Source organism: Aphelocoma coerulescens, chromosome 14 (assembly GCF_041296385.1).
Source record: "Aphelocoma coerulescens isolate FSJ_1873_10779 chromosome 14, UR_Acoe_1.0, whole genome shotgun sequence".
Taxonomy (NCBI): Eukaryota; Metazoa; Chordata; class Aves; order Passeriformes; family Corvidae; genus Aphelocoma; species Aphelocoma coerulescens.
Genome location: NC_091028.1, coordinates 15,949,837 through 15,966,639, shown reverse-complemented (window position 1 = coordinate 15,966,639; position 16,803 = coordinate 15,949,837). Strand labels below are relative to the sequence as shown.

Sequence of the window (16,803 nt, the reverse complement as noted above, 5' to 3'; positions counted from 1 at the left end):
AGCGCTGAGGGCGGGCGGAGGCGGGCCTGGCCCGGGCCCTCACACCCACAGCGACACAGCAACAGCAGGCGGTACCGTAAAAAATACAGCGTTTATTGAGCATCCATTCCCTTAAAATAAGGGCAGAAAACATTCCAAAAGACTATATAAAAAGGATAGTGTCTCACATTAACTAAGAGCGGACTAATGCAGATTTCAAGCAATAAACGCAGTTCTGTACAGAAAATCCTTAACTACGATCTTTAAATAAAGGAATGGGTTGGTAGCCTACAGGGACACATGGTTCTCCGAGACACACAGTCCCAGCAGTTCAGCTAAGAGAGAGGAAATGTGAAATTAAGGGGTACTGACACACAGTATTGCCAACCAATAATTTAACTCTCAAATATTCACATTTTAGAACACAGAGAACAGTAGTGAAGATGTTTGTACAAGAATAAAACACAAGTAATAATGCCTTAAAACACTAAAAATAAGAAAGGGCCCTCCTCGGCAGCAAGACTGGTGCCCCAGCAGTGCTGTGCCTGCCCTGGCTGTGGGTTTCTTCCTACCCCCAGTGTTTATTCAGAGCTCTTTTATCAGCTCGTTTGCTCTCAACCATTTTGTGACCAGTCATCCAGTGTTCAACTGCTCCTGCTGCTTCAGAGCAGAATAAATAGCAAACCCTTACCTCTAAAAATATTTAGAAAACTGATTTCAAACCCATGATGTATTTTCTTTTCCTATGCACTATTTCAAAATACTTCCATACATATTTCTTTTTTTAAAACCAAAGCAAATAAAAGGCACTGAAAAATGTAAAACCATACCTTTCCCCTCTCTTGTGATTCTTATAGCATAATTTGTAAAAACAGTACAACAGAGTTTCAGTTCTGATCATATTTTACCCAAACTCCCTGAAAAAATAGGGACTTAACAAATCCCAACAACCCTGAAGCCGTATCAGTGTTAAAGTATCCTTTTTTGAACAGCCCTAACACAGTATAAATTAGCTGAATTTCCAAGATTTGGAAACCTTAAGCCCCACTAGCTTAACCAACAAAGACTCAGACTACAAGCACCCATTACCCAGACCAGGGTGCCAGGGTGCCAGTCAGTCACTCAGTTTTTAGAAGCTGCAAATGCTTCTGCCGTTATCTTGTGTCTCTGGGAGTTTCAGGAAGTCAAGTTCTTTTGGCTTGTGTGGTTTTCAAGGCTACCTCTGAGCTTCTGCTATCTTTCTGATTAGGAACATCTTGTCACGACTCTCCTGGAAAGACAGAATAACAAATATGCTCCACATGAGCAGTGTTAACTCAAATCATCTACAACAGCTCATTTCTTTATTAGAAATAGGTACTGTACTCCCCCAGCACACTCTCAACTGCCTGAACAATTTCAAGTTTACAACAGTCTTGACTTCATTTATCTCACCTCAGGTCACACACTAACAGCTCTGCACTGAGCCTAGTAAAAACATCTCACACACCTCAAAATTTAAAACCATGCTACCAAGAAGTCGAACAACAGTGAAGAAACAAAAATAAAAACCACACAAGGATTTTCAGAACTCCCAGCTGGTTTGTGAACTCTTCAAAAAGCAGGAAGGCTTTTGTTCCTAAATTCCTCACTCCTCAAAGACCTCCACCCAGTAGTGTTTATCTGCACACAGGTTGTTAAATGCCATGTCTAAAAGAAGCACACACCAAGAAATGGGCTATTTCCTAAGAAAGTGAGAAGTCTCACTAGTGAGGCTGAGTTCTGACTCGAGCACTTTGTCAGATCACAGCACACAAATGCTGCCAAAGCTGGCAGTGGCTTTTGATGGCCACAAAGGAGCACTTGTGCACTGGCACCCTTCTCCACAGGGCTGGTTAGTGGTGACTTGTTCCACTTTTAGTACCTGCTCAAGCAGTGCTGGGCCTGCACTCAAGAACAAGACCAGAAAAGATGCAGTCAAAACACAGGCCTGGAGGAAAGGGTAGGGAGTTGGGTGCCTGTTTGTGGGGGCAGAGAAGGAAATAGAAGGGGAGGTTGTGCAAGATGGTCGAGGGGACAGGAAACACAAGATTCAGGTTCTTCTTTGGCAGAAAAAAACCATGCAGATGAGTGGATTTAAGCAAGGCAACAGATGAAAAACAGGGACACAGCTCCTCGGGGGCATATCTCTTGTATGTGTGTTGCCTGATATAACCAGACCTTGTTGCAGTTGCAGCTGGTACCCAAAAAAATCAACTCCACTGAGAAATACCACAATGCTTTGGTTATTTTTTCCTGGGTAATTTGTAAAACATTCTTCACTGCCAGTTGCAAATACCAAATATACAGGAGACTATGAAAACCAATACTCCTGTGCATGCCTCATTTCTGCATCCCTAAAGTTCTCTTTGTTGTGTCAGTAAAGTGCTGGGTCAGATCTTACCAAAACCAGTTGTTCTCTCAGCTGTTCAACCACTCGTTTGTGTGCTCGAGCCAAGGCAATAAAATAGAACATAATGATGCTGTAAACAACAAACAAAAAGGAAGGACTTGAGATTTCCTATGTACGTAATAACAAGTTCAGTTCAGGAGAAGACATAAACATGTGCTACGGAAGAAAGGGCTGAGTGGAGTCCAAAACAAACCACGTGGTTTTTCAAGCACAGAAGTTTTAGAAAGCATCAGGTAATAAGGCTCCAAAATTTGCAAACAGTTTAGTTGAACTTAAATGCAAAAGACTCCATTTAAACTTAGGAATTGTGATCACAAGGTTTACAGTACTAATTTGCAGAGGGTTCACAGTTAAAATTTTTGAGAAGGACACTGCTGAGTATGGGACGTGCAAGAGGAGATGGAACAAAGCTGATGAGTGTGAACACATGGGCCAAGACATAAGGGCTGAGGATTCATATGGGTTTTGATGCTTTTGACTGCAAATCAAAAATCTGGTATAATAGATGCTTGGTATGAGTTCAGTAAGCAAGGAAATGAAGCTGCATAAGTGAATCAAGTCTCCACAGTACTCACCAAATGATCATAAAAAAAGGCACTGCAAAGGCTTCTGATGCCATGCCAAAAAAGATCTGCTGCAGAACTGTTGGAAACTCAAGTATTGTATCTGGAACAACTTCCCATGAAGTGTTAAAATTCCTGAATGGCCCACATGCCTTGGAAGAGGGGATACTGTCAAAGAAGCAGAACAGAAAGATGCTTCACCAAAATGTAAAGATAAAATAATCCAGCACAAGCCCAGCACCATTTTGGTGATGCAGTAAAAGTGTCCCATGTCTTTAAAACTTATTTTTGTTTATATGAACTAAGCTGTAATTTTATGTATTATACCCTATATATTTTATTCCATTAATCATTCTAAAGTTGTGTGTCTGCTTTTACAGAACTGACAACCTTAGAACAAGTGCCAACATCACAGAACTTAAATTGTCACTTACTGTGCTATGCTGACTGCCAAAGGGACAAAAGCCAAGATGAGCCCAATCAACAGCACCACCAGGAAGAAAAAGTTGGAATTTGATGCCCTGATAGGCCTAGCTGCAGGTTTACATGTGTGTATCAAAATGATCTGAAGAGGGAAGGTGAGAGTGTTACCAGTACATCTATACAGATACACATCCAAGCATACTTCCCCAGCAACTGAATTTTCCATCCTCAAACACACCACCAGCTACCCCACAACCACCTCCTCTGATGTGCATGGGCTGAGAAGGGCTAAGACAAGAATGCCTCACATTCTGGTATAAGTCAGTGTCTCCCAGTTTGTGTCAGAATTTGATCCAGAGGGCCTCACACACTTGCACAGTCAGCTGACACAGCCTTTGGTGTATGACCCATGGCACTGCCGTTGGCTTTGTTCTGCCACATCTTCACTGGATACATCCCCTCTTGCAAGACCTGAAGTATCAGCAGGAATTGGATGCACAGAAGGAGCTGTGTGGTCACTGAGCAAAACTTCTGATAGGCAGAAATCACATGAACATCCAACCCAGCTTGGATTTTCCATTTTGCTCCCAAATTTTTAGCAGTTTTGCAAAATTTTGTCCAAGTTGTAAGCTGTGTTGCTAATAAATACATTACTGCAGGAAAGTGTTATAAACTAGCTTTGTTACATAAAAAGCTTTTCTTTGATAAAAAGACAAATAATTTGAGAAGTAGTAATTGAAATGTGGTTTTGCTTGATTTCAAAGCAAAATTCTACCTTCTGTTAAAAGCACAAAACCTTACTGAAAATGGAATACCATTGGCTGATTCCATCCACTGCATCCACAGGTCGTTTTAGGGTTTTTTGTTGGTTTTAGATCACCTGCATGTCTATATGCCTGCATTACAAAAACCACAGAGATGTACTCAGTCCTTCGTCAACCCCACACCTTCATTACCTTTTTAACGTAAAAGATGATGAAGTATTTGATAGTTGCTATTGCAGGGAGAAGTGGTGAAAAGAAGGTTCCAATCCAGCAAATAGTCTGCCCATAAATGATTTCCAGGACATTGTCAGAAATTCCAAATTCCTGCTGTCCGAACCACTGAATTAGCTTGCAAGAGCAATGAGTAACTAACAACCTGAAACCAAAGAATATTGTTAGTTCTAAATTGAAGTTGTAGAGTTTAGATTCATTCTAACACATTTGGAACACACAGAATTTAGCATTTAAGCATTAGACAACATAACAGAAAATGTCTGAAGAAAAAAGCTCTCAAATATCAAAAACTATGCAGCCATCTGAATAACAAACAGGTGCTCAAACCACCAGAAATACGTTTATGATTTATTTTAAAACTAGTAATCTGGTTAGAAATATGGGGAATTTAAAGCAGAAAAAAGGAAATGTGTTTCATACATAATTTGTAAATATATGCTCAAAAAGCAGAGATACATACTTTCTGGGGAAGTCCACAAACAGGGGCACAGCAAGAATTATAGTAAAATCAAATATCATCAGTTTGTACATTTCTTGCCCAACATCAGATTCCCAGCACTATAAAAACAAGTCAGGATAAACAAGATTAGCAGTCTAAATAAACAAGTTGAAAAAACTGTCTATCACTAAAGCAACAAACGTCTCAGTTAACATCATGAAGTTCAAATGGTATTAACTCCAATTTCTAAAACATTCAAGTGTTTCAAAGTTCCTGTGACAAGCTTTTCACTTTTTTTTTTGTTTTGATTTTGGGTTGGGGTTTTTTTTTTTTGTGAGGTGTGGGGGTTGTGTGTGTTTTGTTTGGTTTTGTTGGTTGGGTGTTTTTGTATGTTTGTTGGTTGGTTTTTAAGGAAAAACCATTTGCCTTATTGCAGCAAAAGGCAGTAGCACGATGTCTCCAAAACACAGCTCACACAAGCCTCATGGTGGACAGAAAGCCTGTGCTAAGCCATCATCTGCCACTGGACTAATTCTAATCAGAGTTTTAGAAAAACAAAGAATATATGTGTAACAACTGTACTGGTTTGCACTGAGCAGTGGGAATCAACACCAAGTATAACATGAACGGCAACACCAGGGCTGATACTGAACACCTCTAGACAAGCAACTCTCATGGAAAACAAATCTCTGTTCACAAGCTCAGATGATTAAAGACCAAGATAAAGCTGCTTACAGGATAGAGTTTGTAATTGTATCCACAGGGCTTACACTTGTCAGTGCCACAGTTGGAGATCTGACTCCACAGCGAGAACAAGAGAACGCCAATATTGGCCAACCGCACGAAGACACACCTGGAAGAAAGGCAAAACCTAATTCCAAACATGCCAAAAAATTGCCATGTTAACACTTAGCTCACCTTGCACAGGAGTCCAAGGAAGCCTTGAAACACAAAAGGGTCATGCAGAGTTTAAGAGAGCAGCCAGCTAGATAATAAACACATTTCTTTCCTTGGTAGTAAGTTAAAATTACTTTTCACCTTCCCAGCTTTAGGGCTACAGTCCCTTGTTTCTTTTCTCAGTACTGTTCCTACATCAGTCATTTCAGTTGCAGATCTTGATGCTGCAATGGGTTGCAATTCTCAGGTACAGTTCTGTGTGCAGCATTTCTGTTTCATGTAGCTTCAGGCCTTCTGAGGCCAAATCAGAAATACAAAGCATAGACCTGCAGAGTTCAAGTGCTTCAACCCAGATCTTACTGCCTTAAGCTGCCAAACACCAGCTCTTACACTGAAGTATCTTTTACCCCAAAACTTTTAACTTCTGCCTTGCCTTGAGCAAAGCTGTACTTCTGCCACTGCTGTACACATACATTTGCTCATTCAGGGAACTGCTGCATGCAAAGCAGTGAATCCACAGCTCTGCAGCCACAAGTTCCCTACTGACTATTTATTCAGGTTGAAGATGTCCAGATCACACAGCTAAATGGGACCAGGAGAAAAGCTTGGACACTGAGATGATTGCACTGCACTGTCATCAAAACAGATTGTTCCCAGATTTAAAGTTCCCAACTAAACATATGCCAAACAATGCCTTCCTGGTTTCCAGTGCCAACTTCTCTGCTTCTTGATGTTACAGTGTTTACAATACATATAGCCTACCAAGAGCAAGTTGTTGAAACATCTAAGGCCACAATAAAAACATCTTTACCTCATGAGCGTCAGCCTGATTTCAAAGGCTGGTGTATAGTCTTCAAACCTGATCAGAAATGAGAAGATCAGAGGACCAATGAAGTTGGCCAGTGTGATCACCATGGAAGGCAAATACTGCACTAACAGATTAACCAAGGAGTTCTCATTCTCAGTGTCCTGCACAAGAAGAGATGAGAGAAACATAATGCTTAGAGAAACACACCTTCCTGACCGTGCTGCCTCCAGCTACACACGTCTCCCTTGTCCAGGATTTAGGCAGCATCTTTTACTCTGTCTTCATCCTCCACCTACATTTGTACCAGACAATAAAAACCAACACCACATGGAACATGAATGGCAAACCCAGAGCTGATTCTGAATACCTCTAGACAAGCAAGTTTCATGGAAAACAAATCTCTGTTCTTTATACAAGCCTGATCACTGCTATCTCTGCAGTTTGCCACTACACACCTTTGCTTTCTCCTGCTCCCTTCACCAGAACTCCCTCCACCCCCAGTTACGAGTATTTCTGTGCTTCCTCAAAGCTTCTGTTTAAAGAGGTTCAACTCACCGAGGTTTCTGTCTGACTCTTGCTAACCAGCATGAAAGCTACCAGGTTTTGCCACTATTCCAAGTGCAGACATTTTTCAATTTATTCTCACTGGTGCCAAGCAGCTCCCCTGACTTTCCTACCATCCTGACAAGCAACTCTAACTGCTCATTAAGACAAGGTCAAGGTATCAACCCTTCTACATAAACCTCACAGTAAGTGAAGCTGTTCTTCAAGTTGTTCAGTGTTGTGCTGTCCTCTTCTCTGCCCTCAAACAATACCTCTGACACAAACTCATTCAGCCCCCATTTCCTGCTTCTGTCTGTGCAATCCTGGCAGTTTACAGAAGTTCAGAGTTAGGTCCACCATGAGCACAACTTTCCTTGTGAACAGCTGAGTCCATCACATCAGCAACTTACACAGGGGAGAGAAAAATTGTGGTCCCCATTTCTACCAGACTAATCAAACCCTGGGGTCCTACAGAGAAGTCAATTACTTTTGTGAAGCTGTCACGACTAGAAGCTTTATCCTGCTTCTGAACCACTCTTTCCATCTTGTCCTGCCGGAGGTGAAATGCACCGAAAGTGATTCTTTCCACTAGTGATGCAAGAACCTTTGCTTCTGAAAACTGCTCTGTGCTCAAAGCCTTCCGGTTTCCCCCCACAGTGGTAACTCAAGCCACGGGACAGATCATAATCTCTACTCTGCCTTTCCCTGCAGTGCATTTTTGCAGTTGACAGTGAACCAGACCACGTGCAACTGATCATGATGAAGTTTAGTTTAACCAGGTCAGTTCCCCCAGCCAGTTCACTGCCAGACCCAGCAGATCACAGTGAGCTGAGCACAGTTACAAGGGAAGAGTAGTGAGGGCTGCTCTTCTTGTCAGCTCCAAGGCACTCGACACCGAAGCCTCTGCAGCAACAGGAGACATTACTGGGGAGGTTTTTTAGCACGTGGTCCTTGATCTTTCCTGCTCTCATCTACTAAAAGAAATTTTAAGTCTGTAGAAAGTGTTTTCAGATCCCTGCATGAAAGGTGCTATATTAAGATACTTGACTCTTTCATGATAGTTCCTCTTGCTGTAATCACCAGTGTCTGTCCTAGTGTCATTTCTGATACTCACATTGGAGCTTTCTTGAGAGAAGACAGTTACTCTATAAATAGAGTAAAAACATCCTGATAAAATGGCAATGACAATTATATTTATAAATATTCTCAGAGAGTAGATGCGTAGCTTTTCTTTCGTTGTCCTCTCAGCTATTTTTTGCTTCAGTTTTTCTTCCTGCAAGTCCGTCTACAAAGAAAAGAAAGAAATGCAGATTTTTGGTGCGGCATACAACACCTAACACCATGTCTTCTACCCCTGAGATGTGCAAATCTGTAGCCTGTTCTAGGAGAGTCACTCCAGCGCCTGCCCAAGCACACAGAACTGTTTTGCCTTTTCTTTGACAAAACAGGTCCATGCAGGAATGGAAGCCCTTCTGTGCTCAGCCTCCTCAAGCTGGGGGCTCTGTAGCCCGCAGGTGTCCCACAACCCTCTTATCTTATGTGTATCAGTAACACATTTCCTCAAGGAAGACAGTTTGCCTGTTTGTTGAGAGAGACTGATCTCAGCTTGATACTAAACTCTGAAATGGGCAAACCAGCTCACTCATCTCATTACTTCTGCAGGTAAGTAACCAGCCTTCACCATATGGCTCAAAATTCCTTCTCCTCCCCCTTGTGAAGGAAAACTGGGGGAAGGCACAGAGATAGTCTCGAGCAGCTTGTCATGTAAACTTGGTATATTTCACCTTAACTGACATGAAAATACAGTATCTCCTGTGAAGGCAATTTAACCTGGGCAAACCCACATAACACCCATATGAGGGTATTTTCTGAGGATTTATGTCCATCAAACAGTAATATTAAGGGAGAATTTTTTGTTCTAAGATGTGCATTCTGGAGGCAAAAGTGTGGTAAGTGAAGGAGGTTCTGATTCTATGATGAAAAAAGATGTCTGTGAACGTCACTAGAGCAGAGAGCAACTCACTGTAATTTATGAAATCTAGAATTACCACTTTGTGGTTTGAAGTGGAAGCATCTTCTCAAAGGTAATTGTTTCACTACACAAATCTCTGCTTCCAATGTACAGAAAGCAAAAAGAAGGTCCTTGTTTTACCAAAAGAGCCTTTCAGACCCTTTTCAGAGCTTTATGATTTGGGACATCTAGAGCTGCATCAGCATTTTGTATGTGCATGTGTGCCAAAGACACCTAGTGAAAATCTTTCAGTATTTTCTTACTGCAACAGTGCTCTCAAACAATACAAAGAGCACCATCTGAATTTTATTTCTTCCAAACTACTGCCTACTGCGCACTTAAAACCCAGAACACTCAAACTGATCCCTGCAAGGCTTTGCCCCTAGCTGGGACAGCTTTTCCTGTTGGACTATGCAGAAACTAACACAGGAAGCAGGACTGGAGTGTGAGGAAAAGGCAGATAAGACAAGCAGCTAACAGGCTAGAGTTGGTCCCCAGTGGATGGGGGAAGGGTCGACAACATCCGTGCCAATCCTTCTCACGTTACACCACGACTGCAGCTACCTAGAAAGCATGCAAGAGGATGTGGGCTGCACCCCCAAAACAAGCTACTTCAATCCTCCTTAACCTTATTCCCTTATATGCAAAACTACAGACCTCTCTTTGTTTAGCCATCTAAGCTGTACGAAACCACAGTCGCCAAAAAATGGAAGTTATTCACCTGGAGCTCATACTGCAAGCTGCGATGTTTCAGCCAGGCTGCATTTGGATCTGTAATGCAGAAGTCCCAGCCTGCAAAGACTTTGTTACAGTAACTCTGAAATGGATCTGCATCATGGACTAAGTTCTGCATAAAGCCTTTCACGGACCTAGAGAAAAAATCATGACAAGATGTATTTTATGCACAGAAGAAACACACACAAGCAACCTGGCTGATCAAAGACTAAACAACCTCCTCTGTGAGCAAACTGCCACCTTTGCTTTGTACCAGGGAGTCTCTGGTACACCTTCAGTGTGAGATTCTGCAGCAGCTGACCCTGACTGATACAGGTTATTCCCACCTGCACTTCACCACAGTCACACCTTCTCACCTCACCCACACTCAGCAAAGGAAATTGAGATGACACAAATAAAACTCAACCAAAAACCCCAAAAGAAAATCCTCCAACAAATTCAATATAGTTGAGGGGCTTTTACTTATAGGTATGCATACATATGAAAAACTGATACTTCAAATTGTTTTCTTTTTCACAAGCACAACAAAGGCGACTGTGGCACTGCATGCACAGGCAAAAGATTCCCCCTTTCCACATAAAACAGCTCTAGAACACAGTATGTTCCCTTCAAGCAGGAATAAAATGTAAACTGTGCAACAGGTAACAGTAAATAAACAACATCAACATCTTTACCTCTTTATTATCCAGAGGAAACTTAAGGTGAGGTAGGCAAATGTAGCCAGCAGGTATGCGAGTGGCAAGTTGTACCTCATGATACTGATCCATACCACATCTATGGTGTAATAGCCATAAAACAAACTTGTCACTTCAAGGAATCCCTGTGAAAATGAAGTTGAAATAGAATTTGTAACAGCAGCAACAACTGCCCCATTAAATCCAACCTGGCATTAAGCAATCATTTTGCAAATTTAAAATCAGGGCTCCCGGCAAGCTACAACAGTCTAAATAGTGCCATTGCCTCTACCAAACTGTAATGCAGGCACTGTGTGCCTAAAATCCCTTCCCTCTCCAGTCAAAGAGCTCGAGGATGCAGACACTGGGACCCTACACAGAGAGCACAATAGACAGTGTGCTCCAGAATAATAAGGGGTAGCAGCTGGGGAGGAGAGGCACAGGCTGCAGCACGTGGCCAGCCAGGCCTTGTGGTTGCTCAGTAAAAGTCAGTTTGAAAACTGCCCTTTTCAGAGATAACATACTCCAGTGATGCATATGCCTTGCCATTTTTCGAAATTATCAAAGCTTCATTCCACAAGTAAATTTTTTTACATTTTAAATGCTATGTGAGACACAGAAACTAAAATTAAAAAAAATCTAATTACTTACAGTGCCACTGAACAAATCTTTGAGGTAAGTATAGTAGTAAACAAGTCCCTTATTACCACTAGGTTCATAAATGGTGCAGTTATCCTCTGTCAAAAGAAAGGCATGAAAAGTCACTCAAATGGTAATGCCCACTGAACTGCAAGATCACATTAATTCAAACATGTCACATTCTTACAAAAAGGCATTCCTTTTTTCTGGGAGGTGGTAAAGAAGTTGATGGAAATGAGGAATGCTAAAACAGCTGTATATAGAGAAGATGTTTACCTATGTTCTTTGGAGAAATGTAAGCAATGGTACTGTTGAATATTCCATATTTAGAAATGATGAAGGGAAGAGTAACAAAACTGAACATGAGGATAAAAATTATAAAGTTCAGCAGGACCAGAAAACGCAGGAAGGAGAAGTAGGACTGGATGCCAGTACCAAATTTCCCTGGGAATAAAAGAAACATGTGCCAATAATTAAGATGATAAAACCATTGAAAATACAGAGAGAGCAGATTGTAATTTCTGTTACACTGAACTGAAGAAACATTGTTAAAGCTAGTTTTAAGTACTACAGGCTTTTAGCAATATAACTGAAATGCAAGTTGGACATTTTAATAATTTTTTCCAATATATTTCCTTCTACCATATAATGGATTTTACATTCAGCAATAAGGGAAGATAGTAACTTCTTAAGCACATGTAGTTGCATCTGAAACTATGCTCACACAGGTAAAACTGCCAATAACAGAAGCAGCGTTACAGAGGAGAAATGGACAGCAGACAAGAAATACCTTCTATGCTGTGAATATCACGTTGCCAAAGCACCAGGTAAGATGACAAGCCCTTGACTTCACTGAGTGCTTTTTTCCATGATTTACTGCTAGTTCTTCTCCACTTCTTCCATCTAGATAAATGTTCTGTAGCAGCCTGCTGAGAGTCCCTAAGAATCCAGAAATACAGTTACTGAGCACAAGAAATAATTTCTCACTCCATGTAACAGGGCTTGGCAGGACAGAGCCTGCCTGCAGCCTTCAGGGGGATAGCTACAGTAACACACACAAGCTTTCCCCATCTGGTCCTGCTGGTAATGGCAACAACAACTTAATTCAAATAGGGCAAGTTCTCTCATGAAAAACATTCACTGCTCTTGGAGGAAAAAAAATCCAATTGATAACAATAGTTTTTTGAAAAATTTGTTGGAAAGTGCCAATTCAATGATTTTGAGGAAGTATTTTTTGCCAACACCTCTAGGGATGCACTGTTCTAATAACAGACTGCAAACAAACACTGAGAATGTGCCACTGTCTGTAATTTTTAACTACTTCTCACTTACCGGTTTTCATACTATATGAATACGTTTGCATTTTAAAAATTGCTGCCTGGTCAGCAACAGTGTCAAGGAGAATTCTGAGTGGCTCAGAGTTTGCATTTTGTTGTTTCTTTTGAGAAACCTTAAAACTAGACAACACTTCCCAGAAACATAGCTTGAAAATAGACTGGTATGCAGCAAATTCTGTTCCAGCATCTGACACCACCAAAGAAGGGCAGCAGTTAAGTAAGCACGTATGAGGACACGGTGCTGGGGTACCAAGGTTTCAGTTTTAAAAGACTTTGTGCTCGACCCTACCCATGTACCCAAGTGATGCACTGCCATGTGTGCTCTGTGTTGCCTGTTTTCTCATCCTTCTCAGCGGAAGGTAAAGTTGCATTTTGGCAGGAAGCCAAATTAAACCTATCAAACAGGCAGCATATGACCTCAGCTTTAAGAGCAAATACAGCTCCTCTCAAGAGATTCTATTCTGTGGAAACTGCAGACTGCAGTTTGCAGTGTTTTAAACTCTGCAGAACTGTCTGGGCCGTGTTCGGTTTGCATTTTAAATAGAAGCGTGGGCTGCATATTCTTCTGAGTTACAGAAGTTGAGTGTTCAGCTCTCATGATGTTTATACCAAGCACTTTGTGTTGGCAGCTGCTGCACAAATGCAGATCACCGATCTGTAGAAGTGCCAAGAAGCCCCACCAGAATCTCTCCGTGCTAACATGTGTAAACAAGCCTGGGACATTGCAACTCCATGCCTCCCTCCAGTTCCTTTTTCTTGAAGAACTGAACTTTAGACACACAACTTCAAATAAAAATTCAAGGTATCGAGCCCTTTCCTTTATTGTGACCTAGATCTTCTACTGTTTCTTGTATACGGGCTATAGGGTTAAACTCCAGGGTCAGGCTGTTTCCCGTTGCTCTTGCAATAGAATAACTCTTGTTCTCTGTGGAGTACCAGACATTAATTGTACTTCCACCTCTCTCCTAGTTCATAACTAGAACTACAATGTACCTGATTTAAAGGTACAGCTGTTCTCTGACAGTATAAAACCACATCCTGTATCCTCTGTCCTCAAAGCAGCTTTCAGCCCAGCAGTGAGACATGAGACAACAAGTACAGAAATTCAGGCGGAGCAAAGCAACGTCTTTACAATCCCTCCCTCCGGGGGGTTACCACCAGCGGGGCAGGAACAGCACACAGGAAAGAGTCATTTAAAAAGGAATGGGGCAGGGGGGGAACATAAAAAGAAGCAAAGGTCCTGGGAAGCTTCCTATCAACTGTACTGAGCCACAGCAGGGTGAGGGCACTGGATTGTGTAAGAGCAGCTGAGCAGACTCAAGAGCAGCAGCACTCGCATAGCAGCGGGGGGGTGCTCATGCAGATAACTCACAGTGACCCTTGCAAGCAGAAAACCCTGAGGGAAAAAAACCCAAAACGGAAAACAGGAGAAACGCGTTTGTTTGCTGCAGGTAATTCCCAGTTTTGACTAATTTCTTCCAATTCAACCTACTTCTGCCCCCAGTCAGAGACTCCCTTGTGCCAGCCAAGCTTGAGCACTCGGGCACTTTCTTGTCAGAATCACATGCCACAGGGTGAAACAGATACAGCCAAACCCAGTTCTGCTTCAGCCTTCCAGCGCACCTGGGCTCTGTTTAGGAAAAAGTCATTAAAACAAAAACAACCCCCCAAAAAAAAACAAACAAGGAAGAAAAGCGTGCAGATTAACCTTAATTTCCTCTTCTCCGCGATGCTCAGCGGTAGCTCTCTGGCGGGGCGCTCAGGCAGCTCGGCTCCCTCCTGCTGCAGCGCCCGGGCCGCGGCCCCGCGGCTGCCGGCGGTGCCCAGCAGGGCCGGCCGGCGCTCCTGGGTGCCCCCGCGGCGCCTCCGCGCCGACTGGCAGCTGGGCAGCTCCTGCAGGAAATGCACAGGTGCGGCGGCGAGCGGCTCCTCGTCAAGGAGAGAGAGCCCTGCGAGGGAGAGACAGGGGCTGCGGCTTGGGGGTCGCCGCACCAGGGCAGCCGGGACCCCGCAGCGCCGCGAGGGGCGAGGCGGGGGCAGCGCCGCTCCCGTCCCGTCCCGTCCCGTCCCGTCCCGTCCCGTCCCGTCCCTCCATCCCCCCGCCCTGCGGGGGCCGCCGGTGGTGCTGCCGCCGCCCCGCCTGCCCCGCCTGCCCCGCGCCCTCACCGCCGCTGTCCCGCTGCCAGCCCGGCCCCGCGGCAGCCCCCAGCCCGCTCATGCCTGCGGGAAGCCGCAGCCCCGCGCCGCCGCTGCCGTTTCCGGGCGGGGCCGTGGGGCGGCGGGGCCGTGGGGCGGGGTGAGGCTGCCCCGGGGCCGCCCTCCCCCGGGCCGCGCCTGCCGGGGGCGCCCGCAGCCAGCGGCATCGCCGTTTGGGACATCAGAGTCTTTCTGTTCCTCCTACCCCGGGCTCATTTTAAACTTTCCGTGAAGATACACGGCAGGGTGTAAAGGCTCCTGCCCGCCCTCTCCGCCAGAAGGGGCTCACGCCAGGTGCGGGGCTGGGCGTGCTCTGGCTGCTGGACGGCTCTTATCGACGTTTGCCTTGGAAATAGGTTTTGTTTCAGTGTCTTCCGTCAGTATTAACTGCCCGTGCTGGTGATGGGTACTGTAAAAACTTACAGACTCCGATACTTGGTCAACTCTCATTAGGTCACAAGCCCGAACTCCCAGCTTGTTCCTGTGACTGGGTCCAGTGGCACGGGCTGCAGTGGAAACAACACAGCTTTACTCTTGAATGTGAAAACTTGGTGTGAACTGGAGCAAGTAAAGTCAGTAGATACTGAATCTTTTTTTCCATCTGAGACCGAGGGTGCGTTTTGTGTGAACTTGTAGTAAACATCTCAGAGAGACTTTTTTCTTGGAACAATTATTGCCTTTTGTGTGAAAATAACAGCATGTGTGACCAAAAAGGAAATGAAACCTCCAGAAGTCTCAAAAGCCTTTCGTGGTGGGGGGAAAAATAATTTCTAGCCTTTCTTACTTTGTTCTACTGATAGTTAAAAGATAACCAGATTTTTCTGAACGTTCCTCATGCACTTTCTACAGTAGTTTAAAAAATAAGTCATAATTAGGCTTCAGAATGCCGAATCAGACATAAATTAGCATGTTTCTTCTGTTGGCTGTGTGTCATCAGCTCAGGTATGTGATTTTCAAACTGCTTTGCTAGCAATAAGAATCGATGTGAGTAATCTGTTTTCATAATAAAACCATAAAATGTTGTTGATAAAAAATAAAAGTTCTCAAAGTAATTTAGATGTACATGTTTGTAATCTGTGTTACCAGCAGAGGTGAAAGGTATACCTAAGGGCAAATATTGTGAAATATGGAGACGTGGAATTAAAGCACAGCAACTTCCTTATAGCATTGAATGACCTAAAAACAAACGAAGAAACACACTGTGGAGGTGTCCTTGCCTTCTTGCTGGCAGGTTGGTTTTTGATGATTGGATTTGATGATCTCAAAGGTTTCTTCCAGCCTTGATGGTTCTATGATTCTATAACTAGTATGGATTGCCCTCATCCTTCTGTAAATCAGTCTGGAGGCCTACCAGTTCTTTCCCTTCTTCTTTTCATGGATCCCCAGGATGGTTTTGGCCAGGTGGGATTTTTTGTATAGCAAAGGCTGATGCTGATGAGAGTCTCAGCAGGACTGGGGTGTTCGTAACAGAGCTGGACACCTCAGTGATACACATTTGCACAGGTGATTGTGGTTCCTTGGTTGAGCACCACTTTTCATGGGATTCATTTGGACAACTCCCAGCTGATCATTCCAAAAAACTCAGGGGATGGAAAATAAAACCCCTCAGCAGCATTCCTGAAAAATCATTTAGTGTTGTTCAGCATTTGTGCTGAGTGTGTGATTCATGTGCCAGATAAGAATGTGCATTGTACCCACTGTTACTGGTGCCTTGAAGCCAGCCAAGCATGGGCCATCTTTGTGTGGCCTTCAACAGGAATATTTATGGGGTAAAGCTGCCCTGGGCTGTCACCTGGGGTGGCAGTTTCACTTATTATTTATGTTTCTTTTTTTACCATGAAGAATACAAAGGGGAAAGGTGAATAATACACTTGAGGTTAATTAGACTCTTTCTGAAACTCTGTGTTCTAGAGAAGTGTTGTGTTAATGATCCCGTGAGAACAAATTTAAATAAAGATTGGAGGAATTGAAACAAGATTGACTTCCCCAGGAATTTTGTGAGAACATTCTCTAATGTTATTTTTTTTCAGTTGTGAAAGCTTTTATGACACTTGGAAATGTTTCAATGAATTTTATGGATCGCAGCAACCCCAGGTGGAAAAACAGGAAGACAGCCATGCTGAGGAGGAG

The 16,803-nt window shown here is 43.4% G+C and overlaps 1 protein-coding gene across 1 annotated transcript; it reads right to left on the bottom strand.

Annotated features, from left to right (window-relative positions):
- Positions 1-77: 77 nt before the first annotated feature.
- TMC7 (transmembrane channel like 7) lies at positions 78-14,733 on the bottom strand. Its single transcript, XM_069029929.1, has 16 exons — positions 14,644-14,733; positions 14,186-14,426; positions 11,931-12,079; positions 11,417-11,584; positions 11,153-11,238; positions 10,502-10,647; positions 9,814-9,961; positions 8,196-8,366; positions 6,542-6,699; positions 5,569-5,686; positions 4,855-4,952; positions 4,353-4,536; positions 3,408-3,538; positions 2,986-3,141; positions 2,402-2,480; positions 78-1,249 (listed from the first exon to the last, which is right to left on the bottom strand). Exons 1-16 carry the CDS (start codon positions 14,693-14,695, stop codon positions 1,196-1,198), a joined length of 2,139 nt encoding a protein of 712 aa, XP_068886030.1. The 5' UTR covers positions 14,696-14,733; the 3' UTR covers positions 78-1,195.
- Positions 14,734-16,803: the final 2,070 nt, after the last annotated feature.

Bases quoted from the DNA above. Each gene is read 5' to 3' on its own strand.
- TMC7 (XM_069029929.1), bottom strand. From the start codon at position 14,695: ATGAGCGGGCTGGGGGCTGCCGCGGGGCCGGGCTGGCAGCGGGACAGC. The intron at 4,953-5,568 runs GTAAGCAGCTTT...TTGTTTTTATAG, and splicing joins ACAATTACAAACTCTATCCT to TGCTGGGAATCTGATGTTGG. The intron at 3,539-4,352 runs GTAATGAAGGTG...TTCCCTCTTCAG, and splicing joins TCATCTTTTACGTTAAAAAG to ATCATTTTGATACACACATG.